Below are 18,345 nucleotides of genomic sequence, written 5' to 3'. Positions count from 1 at the left end.
ACTTACAAAGAAGCTCATTCTGCTAAATTTTCATTAATATATATATATTTTTAAAATGAACAATTAAGCTGCAAGTGTGAAAGTGCAAAAGCTTTGAGCGCTTAGTGACCTAAAGCTTCTCACAGTTAAACCACTTTGCACATTAAAGCTCCAACAAGAAGTCGTTATGCAAATGCGGCTCATTAAAAAGCACCACTGATTATGCCATTCACTGATGTGCTATTCAACACCGCCTTTCTATACCACACAAAACTAGTGGCACTTCTTTTGAGAAAATACCTATATATTCTGCACAAAACAGCATAAAAGGTCTATCAGAGAACACTTTATCGAGCCAAAGACCCTGTTTAGCATATAATAATTGAAAGAGATGCATTTCAGTTTATTCGACGGATACTCTCGGGTGAATATACTTGCCTTCCAGGGTGTAATTTGTTTTGAGACGGATGACACCCTGACTAGAAGAGAAAACAGCTTATGTTGGAATACAATCAGTGATGATGCTTACCCTCATTCATCAAGTTGTCAAGCCTTTCCTGAGATTTAAAATGCATATAAAAGTGCTCCATTACAGCAAGATGGGAAAGCCGAAAGAAGATGATCTACAAAAACGCCTTCTGTTTGGTTGGAAAACCACCCACTGTGGCGTGATCTCATTTCCTGCATTGCACACATAAAAAACACTTTTTGACCCGTTAATCACAAGAATGTGTCTACGAACAGCGCTTGTTATGAAAGAAAGCATGTTCATGTGCCTTTGGCTTGTAGCCATGTGTTGATTGTCACTGCGAAGCACGCACAGAACAAAAACTCTCCGCCTCATCTTCATATGCAAATGTGAAATCCCCAAAGACTGCCAGCGATGCCAGTTGGTCGAGATCAGTCATGAATAAAAGTCACATTGCTGCATTTCAAAGTCTTATCTGTGGCGTTAGGACTTACGTGAAGCTGGGCAATACTGAAGTTGTACTTCACAGGGCACAACTCCCATGTTTCATTTTCAAGAAACATTCGCAGCTCCTCCAGGCGGGTTCTGCAGGGGTACAAGGAGAAATGACAAGAGATTTGCTTTTGTCAACTGAAGACCCTTTGCCATCCAACTTACTGAAAAAGAAATGGGCTGGCAAAAACTCAACAGTTCAAGAATCAGTTCAAGAGTCGATCAGTGAAGAAGGTTAGAGCAAGTTATGCTTCAATGAGTGTCAAAGTGGCTCGCTGCCAGACAAGGTCAATGCCAGCAGCCTTGCACAAAATGTCAAAAATTATAATTCATGCTGAACGCTACGCAAGCACAAAGTGGAAGTCCACCATTAATCTCTAAAGAACATACCGACAGTTTACATGATCATAAGGTGGGATGAGCTCTCTAGACTCAAATTAAGTGTTTGACATTTTAAATACTATCTCTAGTCATGTCTTCAATCCATGATATGTTTAAATGCTTCAAATTTACAGCACTAGAAGGAGAAACGAATCCGTTTTGTCCTCTAAGCCATAGGGCACAATATATATTGTAATGGCACAATGTGTTAATGGCGACGCAGTGACAGCAGAGATTAAGCATTCAGAGGACTGACAGATAATCGCTTTATGGATGCTATCCAACTGTTTGAATATTCAGAAATAATGGTAAGATGCCCTCTTTCAACGTCCTCCATCTCATCAAGCAGAAAAGGTCTTTGTAATGCTGACTACAGCAGCAGGGATGGATTTCGGTTTTGTTCAGACAGACAGCTACATCTGATTGAAAAAAAAGCACATTAATTCAGATGTTTACAAACCCCTATTTTTATGGAATGCATTTCAAGTGTTCTTTTATGATACAGAATTTGATGCATAGTCCACAATACTCTATCTGAATATACTCTTACACTCATTCTTTCCTAGTGAACTACACAACAGTCAATGTTTAGTGAGTGAGTCAGCAGTTTTGGACAGTATATGCTTGAATGCACAATAAGATGTGGTGAAAGACATGAGCAAATTGAGGCAAATTTACCTCAAATTAACTGTGAAAAAAGGTTTTCCAACCTTTGCTAGTGCAATGAGTTATGTAGAGCTACAGGAACACTGTGACATTGAAACATCCAGATTTTTTTAGGCATGTTTGCAGTGTCATTTGCATGTTTAATTAGTCAATTCAGCACTAAAACAGCATGAACAAATAAACAACACTATCAGTGGTCACAATACAGTGCTGCGGGAATAAGTACTTAAACATGGAAACTCGCATTTTTGGACTTTCTACGTCCTTAAGTCAATAGATTGTTTTTTTGGGGGTGGGGTGGGGTGGGGTGGGGGTGTTTTGGTTAAATCTTTCTGGTTAACACAAGCCCAAGATATTTTCACATTTTGTTCTACAACATAAAACCACTCATGAGTTTTTAAACTTATATGTGTCTTGAAAAAGCCATCACTAACAAGGGGCTAAATGGGACTACTGAGCTTGTCGGGGACGGGTTACATTAAGCGCCAACATACCAAACAGGTAAACTCATCAAGCCTGTTTTTACAGCCTCATGGTGTTTTTACTCAGACTCTTGAAAACTCAAAGTTTCCAAACTGTAGATTTTAAATAAAGATTGAAAGAGTTATTGAAAGCTTGATAGTGGTGACATTTAAGTCATGCGACTGTGACATAGTTTGTTTATAGCCAACCTTTAGCTTTTTACATCTGGCAATTGTATTTAAGCTCCAAAATGGATTTAAAAAGATGATGAACAAATTGTGCAAGATGCTGGACACACAGAACATACAATCTGCAATAACCCTACAAAAATACATAATCACTACAGTACTCTATTGATTTTTAGTGAATCCCTTTTGCAACTGAGGTCAGTTTGGCAATGGGCTTTTTATCTTACCTGTGATAGTTCTTAAAGTAGTTTACACTCTGTCTCCTAATGGACTCTTGCAACACCTCAGACTTGCTGCCACAGAATTCCTCTCCCACCTGCATCAACCTATCAGTCGGCAAAGAAAAACAAAAACAGACAAGAAAAAAATAAGTAGAAATCAGTTCACTCTTCTAATTAACCCAAAAGAGTTACTTCCCATCACATGTCCCAGCGAGGGCAGAAAATGGCGGTTCTATTCACACAAGTTAGTGACCTCAAGGCAGGATCAATACACAGGGCTGCGGTTTCACACACAAAATGGCCTTTTAATTGAGCCCTGTTAATGGGGATGACCACACCACCCCTCTTGTTCAGGAACAAGCGGCTTCATTGATGCCCCCTGGCCCTGTTTTCTCTAGGGGAGTTTCTCATGAGGCAGGGATGGTGGGGGAAACGGTGAAGTTGGTCCCTGCAGGCCAATCCAATTAGCACTAATGAGGAAGCTGGTCCCTACCTGCTGATAACATCCAGAACCACAATGAAGTCGTCGTACTTGAAGTTGGACACGTCTGTTCCCAGCAAATAGGCTTTCACTTTCAATTGGACATCCTGGGGGCAGAGAGTGGGGAGGGCAAGTCATGAAGCTAATGGAGGAACGGAGAACAAACAGAGAAAGAAACAAGTAAATGAGCGCACTCCCTACCTGCCAGATCCGCGTTAAGCCATGTTCCAGCTTCTTTTTCACATAGCTGCGGTCCACGGTGGATTCGTCTGAGCCCTCTGCGCTGGAATCATCTAAAAACACAGAATTCACAGCACAGTTATTTTTAAAAGTAGCTAAAACTCCAGTATACTCATTATACACCATTTTGACAGGAGCTCAGGTTAGTGTGATACAGTTTGGCACACGATTTCATCATGTTGCGCATTATCTTCAACCAGGATCTTATTTTCTTATAAAAATTGACTAAAATGATGAAATACTGACTAAATTTAAAGGACATTTTCATCAAAAGCATTCAAAATGACTTATACAGAACTTTGCAACAGTCACACGTGAAATTTCTGGTGGCCGAAACCATTGGAACCAACAACCATCACAAATTGCTCCATTGTGTCATCAGCTAAAGATGTTAGAAATCGCCTTGGGACCTTGACCCTGACATTTCACAGTGCTATGCTAATACACCAACAATTACATTCTCTTACAACATGGGTGCCAAATATAGTTAATTTTCCTACTTTGTAGCTTGTGCAAGTGGCTCACAGCAATGAGGACCACAAGGAACCAGATACCAATAATAGAACGTCCCAAGTAAATTTCACAATTATTTCCAACTCCAGTGAATGTCAGAAACACTATGATACAAAATCAGCCTAAATGTGTTCAGTATTAATGCTATCCAGTCAAGAGAGGAGGGTAGTTTCTCTGTCAAATTTGTTGTTTGATTAACATTCAGACAAAATTTTAGTTTTCAAATAAATTATATGTTGAAAATTATTTAATAAAATTAAAAATGAAGTTAACTGCATACTTTTATTCTTTGAATGCATCCAATACTGTTAAACCCAAAGTACATTCCAAAGTTTATAACCTCATTAAATTACATTTGGCCTGCATAAGGTGTCTTGATCCTCAAACTATAATGAGTTTGACACTGACTGATAACAAGCTTTTCCTGCAACAAAGCAGCTGTCGCTCCTCATCAGGGGAAGTGTTGATCCTGACATACCAAAGTGAGTTTAATCAAAGAGGACACCTATCAGAGTCATCAAAATTTACCACCTAGATGTGCATCATCTATCCTGACAGAAGCTGTACCCGTTATGTAACATGCATCAAACTAACTGAAACAGGAAGCTCAAAAAACTTCTGCGTCAGTTCATTGTGAATTCATAGTGCTGCTTTTCATTGCTTTGGTCATTATGCATCCGCTCTAATGTAAAGAGAAGGATACTTACGATGAGAATGATGATATGACCTGCGGAGATGAGCGCAGCAGGAGATGAGTGCATTAGAAGCGTGAATGTGGGCGACTGATCTTAATGTCTATATACGCACAGCGTGACTGAGAGTGACTAAATACAAAAGCCCTTCAGGTGGGATTTATTCTGGACTGATACTCCAGCAGGCTCTTAGTGATACAACATAATTATCGTGTCATTGATGAGCAGATTATACAAACAGTTCCACCTCAGCACTCTTGCTGTAAGTCATCTCTAGAGAAAACAAACAAGCATTTACACATGAACCTCCCGTGCAAAAAGCCAAATGCTCTAAAGAAACACTCCACCTGTCTGCCTTCTCTTGCCAAAGACCACTAAATCCTTCATACTTCAAAGTCAAAACTTTGCCAAAAACAAAACATAACAAACATAAACGTACAACACAAAACCAAACCAAACCAAACAAAAAACAAAAAAACAAAAAACAAACACAAACACAAACACAAAAAAACAAAAACAAAAAACAAGCATGAAACAAAACAATACAAAAACAAACTAACAAAAAATACCAAACAATACATTACAAAGCAAACATAAAAGCAGGTCTAAACAAAAAACATAAAACAAAAAACATCAAAAATCAAAACAGAAATGAAACAAAAAGGCATAGGGTGAGTGAGAACCTTAGCATATTCACAATAAAAATAGAGTGGCTAAAGTCGTTGTGCAGTGAAGGAGTGGGACGTTCATCAACTAAATTGTTTTACGTCACCCTGTTCTGAAAGCTTAATTGCGAGCATTATCCCACCCCCGAAATATGACGTTCACAGTTGGTTTCAGAGGTTGGCACAATTTTTCACTCAGGAACCACCTTTTCTGTGATGGAAATTTGCAAAGTACCATTAACCAGAAGCTCTGTGAGGTTAAGATGAGAGAAACCATTGGTTCCAACATTTTTAGGAAACAGTCCAGAACGGTTCCTGATTGGGCACCAGCTTTGGCACCCTATTGGTGGAAAATGGGTAAATGAAACAAGGCACAAGTATTGGGACTGTTAAAGAAAGCTTCAAAGAAGACCTCAGCGCCAGTGATTGATGGGATTTTCAGCGGATGTTCAGCGCAGCCAGCAGACAAATGTTTGGCGCTCAGAAAAGAGAGCTTTTATATAGGGGAAGAGTGTTTTTATACAACAGTGCTCGGTTAAACCCTTGAGACACAGTCATCACTCAAGAGTTGTGTCTGTGCAGGCTTCACGTCATCTTAGAGAAGAAAATAACTCCCATAGTAAAAGCAAACCAGTTTTAGATTTTATAGTAAGTGCATGATAAACATTTTCTTTCATGTATACTTTAAAAACTAGATTTGCATCATGCCTCAGTTTGTATGCTCACAAATCCCGTCCGGCTTTAGTTGAACAGATCACGACTTCAGCTGCAGAACACACAAAACATTGATATTTCACAAAGGCTAAATCCACAGAGCTCCAGGCTGCCTTTACCCTTTTCCTCGTACATAACATGAAAGATTTTATGAAGTCCCTATCGCTGATGGGAAACTTCCTGAAACCCAAGGGGAAAGCACGTCCAAACCAAGTATCAGGAAATAAATGAGGTGGAAGAAACGGTCGGTGTGTGAGCAACTAACACCTCAGATTGTCACATGACAGCAACCAAACAGTTATTTCTAACCTCCTAAGTTTAATATCTTCACAATGAACAAAGATGGGGGGGGGGAAAGAAGATATTAAACCTGCATTGAAAAGGAAAAAAAAACTTCCTGTGAGACCTGGCTCATACAATTATGACAACAGTATCAGCTAAAACGCTTACAATCAGTGAAGTGGAGGGAAAGCTAATCTGAGATATTACTGTGCATCTAAATAGACTCACTGATATGAAGATAACACATGGCTCCTGGAATGACGGCTGTATGAGATGTTCACTGTCAAGCAAACGTGTGGTGATTTTTAATCAAGGACGCTCTACATATGCATTGACTTTGTGAGCAGTAGAAGCTGCATTAAGTAGTTCAAAAGAAATTGTGACCTTGGAGCAATGAAGAGAACAGACAATTTTTTTCTTCTCATGATTATATCTATGCATTTGTCCAGAAAATGTGGCAGCAGGATCAATAACATGCAATTTAAAGAGTGACAGTCCCATGACAGAAAAATCGTTTTTGCACCCAGACCTTGACCTATACAGTGGCGTCTAAGCTGCATATTACTAATATTAATATAAAAGAATTAATTAAAATCCATAACCAAATCACGCAAAATCTTGACCAAATAATACTCCTGAATTTCAGAAAAAAAATAAGAAAAAATGTAATGTAAAAAATCTAGCTAAATTATAACAGGGGATGGTCAAAAAATTTTGCAATAAAAAAATTCTGTAAATAATTATGCAAGAAATATTATTATGTAAAAACATAAACATTTAAATATGATTTAATAATGTAACAAAAAAGCGAATAATATATATTTTTACATTCATATGTGGTCTCCAACATTTGGATCCTGCGGTCTAAAAACTAAAACATCCCATTTGAACCTCTCCATTTAAATGTAATGAAAGAACCCCTAAAGGTGTTTCTTTATATGTCCAACAATGTTCAGTGGCTAAAAAAATGAAGTTCTTTTCTAAGCTCCTTTCTAAGCTCCTTTCATTAAACCTGCAGGACTGGAGCTTCTGGAGCCGAATCAAAGAGCTCCTTGGCTCCTGACAATAGAGTTGGACTTTTCCCCAATCATTTCAGTCCATGAGGAAAGCAGCTATGCAGAGCCACAGAGTAAATCACTGCAAGTCAACTGCTGGAGAGGACAAGAAAAATATCATCTCCATGGCAGCAGCTCCTCACACATACACATAAACTGAAGCGGAATGAACACACATTCGCTCCCACACAGCCGCACACACACAGGCAACAGCACACCGTAGATATTTCAGCATCCCAGGGAATTCTTGGGAAAGGAGAGGGGCAGACTAACCGGACAGGCCGTTCGAGGAAAAATCAATGAGGTGAGGAAAATACAGAACATGAACCGAGCAGCACAAGAAGCCAGAGTCCTCTCACTAATGATCGCTAACACGCAGGAGTTCTTTAGAGCACGAGTAACGAATTTACGCTGGAAGCCGACTGCATCTAAAAGTGTCTTTGGTTTGACACACTGCCATCCGCATTCACTCCCTTACATCTAACTGAACTAGGACCGTGAAAGAGGATCAAGTTTGCTTTACTTCGCTTATCTGAATGGTTGGCATCAATGTTGGAAATAAATGGCTTCTGATTGTTTATATACTGTACACACATACACACTAAAAAACCTAAAAATAACTCAAATATATATGGTAACACATAAGTACTGTAAAGACATAAAAAATACTACAACTAAAATAGTATAAAGCAACACAAAATAGAAAAAGAAATAAAAAGAATATTAAAAAACATAAATGCTTTTGAAAATTAAATAAAATAAATTCTACATTTAAACTAAGGTTTTAAATATCGTTGTCAATAAAAGAGTAGAAATAATATTGTGAAATATTATTGCAATTTAAAACAACTTTTATAGTAATTTATTCCTGTGATGGCAAATTTGTTGTTGAGTTTATTAAATATTTATTGTTAATAACAATATTTTTTAATCAAAACAGTTTTGCCTAATGCTTAAGATTTAGGAGGAAACAGACTACTTTTTCTTTTTTCTTTTTCTTTTTTTTTTTGTAAAGACTGCATCAGTTTTGATCAATTTATTGTGTTCTTAACAAAAATATAATAAAAATATATATTAAAAAATCTATCTGAATCAAATCTTTTTTTCTTTTTTGTTAATGTATGTTAATAGACACATTATACTACCAGGTAATATGTCACCTTAGATTTATGCCACAGTAGCATGAGCTTTTCTCATAAAATATTCAAATCATGTAATTAACAAACATGTGCAATTAATTCAACTGAATGTTTAGTTGATTGAAAACTCTAATAATGTGTCATGTGCACCTCCTCACTGAGACGTATCTTCTCTGGCAGCTCTTTATTTACAGTTTATCCAGAAGGGACCTCAAGGGTAAAGTGACATTGATTACTCTTAACCTTTCTTCCTGGTAAGTCTGAAAAGGATGCAGGTGTACAACTGTAATTCACTATGAACAGCAGGAAACAGGCTTCTATTAAATGATGCTCATTAGATTGTCAGGTTTCTTATTAAAAGCAAATTCAATTTAAAATAATATGATAAGAAGAGGCAGAAAAACAAGTTTTAGACCCATGCTGACAGGACGGTCTGACACTGGAGGGCTAATTCTTCAGCAGGGATTAGAGCTAAGCAGGATGGGGGGCAAAAGTTATACAAGTAAATCACTATTAGTACCACATTACATCACCATAAAATAATAATCAAACAATTTTAAACATATCAAGAACATTGCACCATTGTTCAAAACACGTCTCCTCAGGTCTAAACTCAAAGGTACGACTGATTTCAGGTTAGCGTACAGTTTGAGAGGCCAAAACCACACATTTTTCCTGTGGTGTAAACACACGGCTAGGACAGAACAAGAAAACCTGACCTTCTCGCTCTAGAGAACCCTGCGTGAAAACAACACACTTTGACTTTAGCAAGTCAAGTATCAGGACATTTTTGACTTCCAGACTGAAAACATATCCAAAGAACAAACAAACCGCCCTTTTCCAGCTCAGAAATGCGTAACTGCAGCCCTGCGTTCTTTAGTCTTAAAGTAGTGATTTTGTGCTTAGGAAGGATCATCCAAAAGCAAAAATCATATGGTCAGTCTTTCCTAAACTATCCAGTAAATCTGTTACTAGACTGAGACACGAGGGAGGCATTAAATACAAAAACGTCTGAAATCCTCACTTTGAATGTCCTCGTTCACACTTGACAGACTCCTAATAAAGACAAATGGCTGAATTGTTTCGGAACAAGAGCAATGCATGATTTACTACCTCGTTCAGAGAAAGCATCTTTCCCAAAGTTCCCAGTTGCTCCATTCCCACTCAACAGAGCCAAACCTCTAAAGCTGGACCATCAACCGCAGTTACAACATCTTCGTCCCTTCTTACTCAAGCACAAACGCACGACCAAAGGCGAGCAGCTGTGCTTTCCCCAACGACAGACACAATCAATCTAAACTGCGAACCGAACCCCAAAACCGATCCTGAGAAAGACCCTGCCAAATCAAGGTCTAACTTGCATTCTAATGAATTACTTTCGACCGGTTTTTCCACAAATGGTTGTTAGTGATTATACACCTTGTGAAATTAGATAGCAAAGCAAGTCACAGGCCAGCGGAGGCAATTTACCTGTTGATAGCTCTGGCAGCTAAGAAGAGGAAAGTAAAGTCATCTTGACACGGACCAAGATGAATACTGTATGCAGCGGCACGCAACAAGAGGTGTAATTGTCAATTTCACACAGGGATTGGTGCATTATTCAATGTTACGGGCACACGTATGAAGTAAAGCATATCGGTCTCCTGATATACTGCGCTCACTGCAGAACAGAATATCAACTAGATATATGTAAATAAATTAGATGCTTGAATTTTCCCTAAGATCATTACCATTCACCCTTTTAAATTATGAAATGCAATCTTATTTAAGCTCATTTAATTAAGCTTAAGGTAACACTTTAACATTATTATTGTTAGAATAGATTTCTATTTTAAATAAATAAAAAAAAAAAAAAAAAAGTATCACAGGTTCCAAAAAAATATTTTCATTCCAGGTTCATTCTCAGCATGAATTTGCGCAGCTTGTCAGTTAACAACAGCTCTGTGTAGTAACAGCTGCTCTATGTGAAATCATGCATATATATATATATATATATATATATAGTTCTGTGTTAATAATTCATGTTCATTTGTAACACAAATGTTAATTTATACAACGTTAAATGTTAAATTTACAGTAATGACATATGCAGAAATTAGCATTAACCAAGATTAATAAATGCTGTATTATTTCATGCACTGTATATATATTTATACACACACACACACACACACACACACAGACACACACACACATATATATATATATATATATGTGTGTGTATATATACACCCCAGCGACTTAAGACTGGTTTTGTGGCCCAGGGTCACATATCTGGTTAGATATTTTACTTTTTCCCTGTATACAGTACAGGAACTTACTTTTCCCCCGTAGTGTTTTAACAATATTTAACAGTTAAATTTATATATAAAAAAAAAAAATTCACAGTGTTTAACTAATGTATAGGATCTTGTTGTAAAATGTTACCAGTTAAGCTCTATAAAAACAAGTAGCATCTGTAGTACATAGTAATCACCAAAGGAAATCATTTCCATTATTATTTCAAGTAATTAATTTCATTTTACATAGTTTACACATTTAAACAGTCCTGGCCTGGTTTACTTCCATTGTACAGTAATCGCACTACTGTAATCTTTTTTCTTCATTTTACAGAATTAGGCTATTCTCTGTGGTAATCAACACTGACAACGCCATTAACAGAGGTCAACATGTAATTGACAACATGTAAATTCAGGACTTTACTGTAAGATACGTACCAATCGGGTATTTAAAAATGAGTGTGTCAGCAGATTGGCCTTCGCCTTTCTCCACTTTCTATATGTCAGTACATTTCAGCATGTCACTTTCCTGGTCTCCTATGAATAATCATGTATCCTCATTTGGAAACCTGGTTCTACTCACTGAGAATCAGTGGTTAACAAATTTAGCATATTCCATGTTCAAGAACAAGGTGGCATTAATACAAAACTGACAAGTTTAGTGTATCAGCCATCAAATCCTAGGAAACGCATTCATCCGTTCAGCCACTGAGGGAAGGTTAAAGTGCCCCCTCAGGCAAAAGATTAGCCAAGGACACTACTGCATTTTGATCCAATAAATGCAGCCTTGGTGAGCGCAAGAGACTTCTTTTAAAGAATTTAATAATTTACATGTCATGCTTTGTGGGTGAAAAAGGAATAATTTAAGCCACCTCATTACGTCTTCGTAAGTAAAAATGTACCTCAGCTATGTGGAATAACTGATGACACAAGCAAAAATTCTGTGCCTATCCTCAATAAGACCAGACACTGACACCGCTGCACTGTCACAGTGTCCTCTGCCTTTCCATAGCCTACAGGCCTGCAGAAGAAGCTACTGAATGCGGGAAAAAGAACTGAAAGAAATGGGCAGGAGATGAGAGAACACCTTAAGAATATAAACCAACCATCAGGGGTACAAAATATTTACAACAACTGATGACTAGCAAGCACATGATACACTCGGTGTCCCCATAATGTCTCAATCACAAATGATTCTAGAATTTGATCTGTCAAATATCTCAGGCTAAATATATACAAAGGAGCATAACAACTGAGTATAAGCCTATAAGTTTTTGTTTTGTCTTGCTTGTTGTTTTATTTGAGAGTTATGAAACTTAGGATGTGTTTTCTCTACATAGAAAAAAATAAAAAAATTTGACTTGTTTCCAGTAAATTATTCCACCGTCTTAAAACAAGATATATTTATAAGCAAAACTGCATGTGACTTTTTTTAATATAATTCAAGATAAATTTTCTGTGAATTCTGCTTCAAGTAAATTCATATTGTTTAAAAAATATTTACATGTTTTTATGGCTAAATAAGACAAAAATACTGACTATGAAAATGATTTTTTGCAGTGTAGACAAGCCTAAATTATAGATTACGATTAATAAAATCTAGAGTGTACTTTGTTTTGTTCCATTGGCAGACTTTTCACTTGATTAAACATTAACCTTTCTAAATGCACTGTATATTTTTTTAAATAAAACTGTACGTTATTTTCTAAAAGCCATTTTGGCAGAGTATATCTGAAAAATTATGACTACAGTGGAAGTTATTGTTCTTTAGAGGACTGATGTGGAGAAAGGTACAAAAATGTGTGTATTGCTGGTCTTATATTATTTACTTGAATTGTAGCAAATGTGAAAAATAAATGAATTGCATGAAGAATATAGAGATTACAAAAAGACAACAACAAAAAAATACAATGTAAGTATAAGACAATTGCTAAATTCTAAAGTAGTACAGAGCTGACTGTGTTAAAAGTCACAAGAAAATACCAGTTTCAAAGAAAATACTTCCATTAAAACAAATGATTTATGTCCCTCGTTTAATATTTATAGAAAATAACCACAAACCCATCATTACCTACAGCAACAACGTCTGTTCAGTTAGTAGCATTTCGTACGCTTCCCCCTGTAGGGATTACTTTAGAAAGGTTCAATGAATTTCCAATGACAGACCTAACCAAGAACAAGCACCAGTCTGTTACAGCACTGCTCAGTGACCTCAGAAATCGAAGCAGAGGCTAGACAGAAAGGCAAACGATACAAACTGCACTGCACCTAGCTAACGGCGCAATGCCCCTTTCAATTACCTGCTCCGTCTCCTTGGCCACTGCCGTGCCGATTACAGCACACAACAAAACCATTTCCTCTGAATACACAAGGCAGGACCTTACACTATAAAAGCACAAATGTAATGCTTATAAATCTAAGCATCACGAGTAGTGAGCACCCTAATGAGTCCCTAGCTCTTTCTAATAAAACTGATTTAGTTATATATAAAGGAGCCAAAATACAGAGCGAGTCGACCTCCAGACAGTTCAGAGAAACACAAGAGAACTCAGAGAGTTCCATCAGCAGAAAGATGAAGCACAGGTGCCAAAGAACACTGAAACAACAATATTACTGTCAGACATGATGCATAGTAGTCCACATGACATGTTAGTCCAGAGTCTGAATCCACCTTGGGACATTTACAGATCCTATGCCCCATATTTTGTCTTATCTTTCTCCACTTCTACCGATACCATTGAAAGTCTCACTAAGCTATTCAATTAATAAAAATAAAAAAAATACATATCCTCAAACAGTATCTTTGCCTATAGAAAAACAATAAAGTTTATATCAAAATATGAAGAGAAATTAGGGTCAAACAAACTAAAACCATAAAAAGCTCCTAAAAGAAATGTTAACCATAACATTAATTATTAAAAACGCATCTTATCTTTTATTGTACTTGAGCTAGTTGCCAAAGGAAATATTTCATTTTCATTGAGTTTAACTTGTATGTACTAGACATACATTTAATAAAAAAGACAAAATTACTAAAACTTCAACTAAAATTAAAATTAAAAATACTATAATAGTATCACTACAACAACACTGAGAGAAATATATATATAATATATTATTCCATTGACCGCTTTCAATTATTTATCTTATCTAATTTACTGAAGAAACAAGTAAATCATGCAAAGTAATATTATATTTAAGATACAGGACTACATTCAAGGAGTAAATACACGACTAGCACAAAAGCAAGATACCGCTGGAGGCTTTTTTATCAAATGTCAAATGTACAAGAGGCATTATGATGGGGAATATGGAGTGTTAATATTTCAGCCTGCTTGAGCCTGATATCTGATCAGAGCTACTGATTGTATCATGGGAAGTCGTTTTGATGCTCTGCTTGGTGCCATTGTTGTTATTGTTCTGCTTTTGCTGACTATCTCTGCATGACAGCTCTGGCCCAGCATCTGGAATTGTGCCTTGATTGTCAGCCAAAAAGTATATTACTGGCACAACATGTCATTTTGAATCTTCTGAATAGTGCCTTTGGTAAGACTGAAAAAAAAAAAACTGCTGTCTTTTATCACTTGCATTATATTCAAAACACAGTTTACCCAAAAAAAATGAACAGATGACAGATGTGCCAGGAGTGACTGATTTTGCTTACCTGCTCCAGGAGTCGCCTCTTCTTCTTTGTAGTGCTCATCGTGCCACTGCATGGTTAGATGGTAACTGAGCATCACCTCCCACAATGCCTTGCAGAGGTCGGTCAAGCAGGGGATGTAGCTGTCTGCGGTTATGTGCTGAGGTGAGAAAGATAAAAGAAAAGAGCTGCATTCTCACTGTTTTGATTTCCACAAGCCCCTACAGTTTCAACAACTGATTTCAAAAAGTAGCGTCAACAAAGATACACAGGAAATTATGGCATGCGACACTAAAGGATCATGCGACACTGAATTCAACTTAGCCATCACAGGAATAAATTCCATTTTAAAATATATTAAACTAGAAAACTACAAATATTTCATAATATTACTGTTTTTACTCCAATAACATTATATACATATACATACACGAAAATAAGCAAATCCAAGCAGAACTGATCCCCAAAAAAGGAACTGGACATGGAATTTTTTTTTTTTTTACAATCTCAATACTCTGTAAAGATCCACAGATGCCCTAAAAATTCAAATGTGAGAAAAAAGTTTTTGCGTGACATTATGTGTCTCAGATGTGTGTGTATCCTGAAATCTAGCTGAAGAGACATTTGGTAAACGGTAAATCTGACATTGAGGGAGCATGAATACACCAGAGATAATGATTGACCTGCTGTGGACCTTAATGAATATTTACCATGCGATCAATCCTTCAAAACCTCTGAGAATCTCTAGCATTCCTTGGAATGCTATAATTAGAAATAATACCATAGAGACAACAAAACAAGCTCCTGTCTGGGATAAAAGATCTGTATATCAAATCGGGAGGTGGGCTGTGCACAAAGTAAAATACAGTTCGAATCAACTTTGACTTCTGTGACACTGGCGTTCTCAGAGGAGCTGACATGCTTCCTTTGGTCAGTGCGATTTGTGGCCGGTGAAAGCTGACATAAACTTTGCCGTGTCTAGAACCACTGCATTGCAGACTCATCCATACACACATTCATCAATGCTGTCAGCAGTGAGATGCTGGAGCTCTATCTCTGCCTTTTCTTCTTAACCAAGCCTGGAAGCTCTGCAAACTGCTGGAGCCTGGTAAATTATGATCGGCCTGAGGCTCGCCGAGGCTGTTTTTGAAGGCAAGGGAACGGCACATAGCAACACGGCCTCCAGCTGTGGAAAAGCTAACAGTTTTTGTGCTTTAGTTACAATTTATGTATTACCGTCATCACTTTTTTTTTTTTTTACTACCGAACCAGTGTTGCTGCAAGGCTTATTTGTAAGTTTACCAATGGACTCTGTAAATTAGGCTCCACCATAGAAGCCTTTCAGCTAGCTTTCAGTCTATTGCCAAACATTTACCTAATCGACTTTACTGAAGCTTTACTAAGGATACGATTGAGGTCACTGCGCAGGAACTTCAAATATGTGAACAACATTTACACAGCTGATGGCATAGGCATGTTGGCAGTTCATGTTTAAAGTCTATGAAAAAACAAACAAACATAAAATTACACATTAGTGCGGGAAACTATCAAATTGAATTGTCCACTAAATCTTGAGATATAGGAAAACAAAACTTTACCTGCCATTAGTTAATAGCAGTATTTCCGATTTAAAATGTAATACCCATGCTAAAGTGAGATTAAAATGCTATAAATATTAAACTTGCATGTAAAATGTAAATATGCAATATGCATTTAAATACATAGGTATTTAAGTAAATATGCTTGACAAAAGACAAAGTTAATCTTGTACTCAGACATGTTTTATAAGTTTTGTTTTATATATATAATTGAAATTAACTGTGCTTTTGTTTTCTGCTTCACATCAATTACATCACACAAATAAATTGTTTGTTTCCTTTTAAATGCATTACCACTCAAAGGTTTGCGGTCAGGAAGATGTAAAAAAAAAAACATTTTTTTTAAAAGAGGTCTCTTATGCTTACAATGCTGCATTTATTTGTTCAAAAACACAGTAAAGCCAGTAATACTGTGAAATATTATTACCAATTAAATAATGGTTTCTATTTAAATAGTTTTTAAAACTGTAACTTTTTCCTGTTATATTCAAAGCTCAATTTTCAGCACTCATTACTCCAGTCTTCCATTTCACATGATTCTTCAGAAATCATTCTAATATGCCAAACTATTCTCAATGTTGAAAACAGTTGTTCTGATAATTGTTTTTTTATGGAAATTGCAGTGCATTTCTCAGCATTTGATAAATAGAAACTGAACAGTTGAACAGTGAAAAGTATTTATTTATTTTAAAACAATATCAGTTGAAACTAAATTATGAAAAAGTTATTAAATTATTATTAATCAAAGTGGATACTACAGTAGGTTCATATATATACAAACCGTTTCGTCACAGCAGTTTTGTATCTGACAAAGATGAGTAATAGGCAAGGAATATCACACATTCTTGAGAAAACGGAAGCTCCCAAACATAAATGAACACTTCTGAACACTTTGATCATATTCATTAAATTGAATTCCTTGATCCATAAACTTGTTTAAGCCCGGTTTTGACCCAGTACTCAAGAACCAGTGTGTCCAAAAAACCCATCAGTTGTTTCCCTCTGTTTAAAGAGAAATTTAGTCAAGACTACAACTTAAAAAAATCACACTTGTTGAACAAATTGAGACTTTAACAAACAATCAAATGAATAAAACATACTGAGACACAATGCGACCTGATCCGAGTGGCTGCGATAAATCTAATTAGGCCTGTGCTGCATACAGAAGAAGCTTTGGGCATTTAAAGGTGATTCATCACTTAAGGTAATTCTGCAGTAACAGATAAACAAGCTCATATGAAACCATCCCACACAACTCATTACACTAGAGCGGCTCTGACTAATGCAATGAACTGTGGCTCAAGTATTATACCGAAGGAAATGTGTAACATTGCTAAAGCTGCCAAAATGTAATACTCAAGGCCAAAAGCAATAATTATCTATACCATTCGTCTCATTTGAAGCTGATTAATTGTTTTGGACAGCTTCATCCCTTCTTTGAATAAAGCTGTATGGCTGCAATCATTGAGCGTAAGGAGATACATGGATGCTCAGCTGGATTAACACTGATCCAGTGGTTACTACACAGGAAGTATAGTATTCTAATTGATGTCTAATGACTCCTGTAGGTAAGCAGAAGGAGAAGTCAGCCATCTCATTCAAACAATCAATCCCTCAACCTCTCCAGATGACTTCCTGCTATTGGGATCAAGGCATTGTTGCATGGCAACTGAGCGTTGGTGGGGAGAAAGGATGATAAATGTCTTTCTAATCTCAAAGGAGTCTTATTAGACACATAGATAGAAATTTATAGCTGATATTTTGATAAGAACATTTCACGCTCTGTATGGGATTCAGGCAGGTGCACAGAAACTGATTCAGGTCAGTGACTTCATCCAATGGCGAGGTGGGAATTACATCTGAAAACATGAAAAGTTCTTTCATGTACTCTTGATTTTTCCCTCCCTATAGTCTCAAAGATGTCACTGGGGTTGTTTCAGTGCTATAAAAAAAATGTGGAGTACAAACCTGGGCGACAGAGGTGACCACCTTCCAAAATACAAAATGAATGTAGTAAATATCTTAAAAGTTCAGAAGAAGGTAAACAAAGCGAGAGGGAATGTGCAGGCTGTAAATATGTGAATTTGTCAAATCTCTGTGGCATCTTCTCTATCATAACCATGATAGTTTTCTAGTTCTTCAGGAACAGGACATTAGGATCAAATACTATTTGTAATATTAGGCTACTT

At 36.7% G+C, this 18,345-nt stretch overlaps 1 protein-coding gene across 1 annotated transcript in view; it reads right to left on the bottom strand.

Moving 5' to 3' along the window:
• LOC109110952 (syndetin-like) overlaps positions 1–18,345 on the bottom strand; it is a 75,903-nt gene that overhangs the window by 9,029 nt on the left and 48,529 nt on the right. The window contains exons 13-17 of the mRNA XM_042745444.1: positions 14,583–14,718; positions 3,541–3,632; positions 3,352–3,446; positions 2,865–2,963; positions 943–1,033 (exon numbers count right to left, since the gene is read on the bottom strand). Of these exons, the coding sequence (XP_042601378.1) occupies positions 943–1,033; positions 2,865–2,963; positions 3,352–3,446; positions 3,541–3,632; positions 14,583–14,718 (513 nt within the window). The remainder of the gene's footprint in view (positions 1–942; positions 1,034–2,864; positions 2,964–3,351; positions 3,447–3,540; positions 3,633–14,582; positions 14,719–18,345) is intronic.

This window comes from Cyprinus carpio, chromosome B19 (genome assembly GCF_018340385.1).
Source record: "Cyprinus carpio isolate SPL01 chromosome B19, ASM1834038v1, whole genome shotgun sequence".
Lineage (NCBI taxonomy): Eukaryota > Metazoa > Chordata > Actinopteri > Cypriniformes > Cyprinidae > Cyprinus > Cyprinus carpio.
The sequence above is the reverse complement of the archived record's forward strand: the minus strand, read 5'-3'. Positions and strand labels throughout refer to the sequence as shown.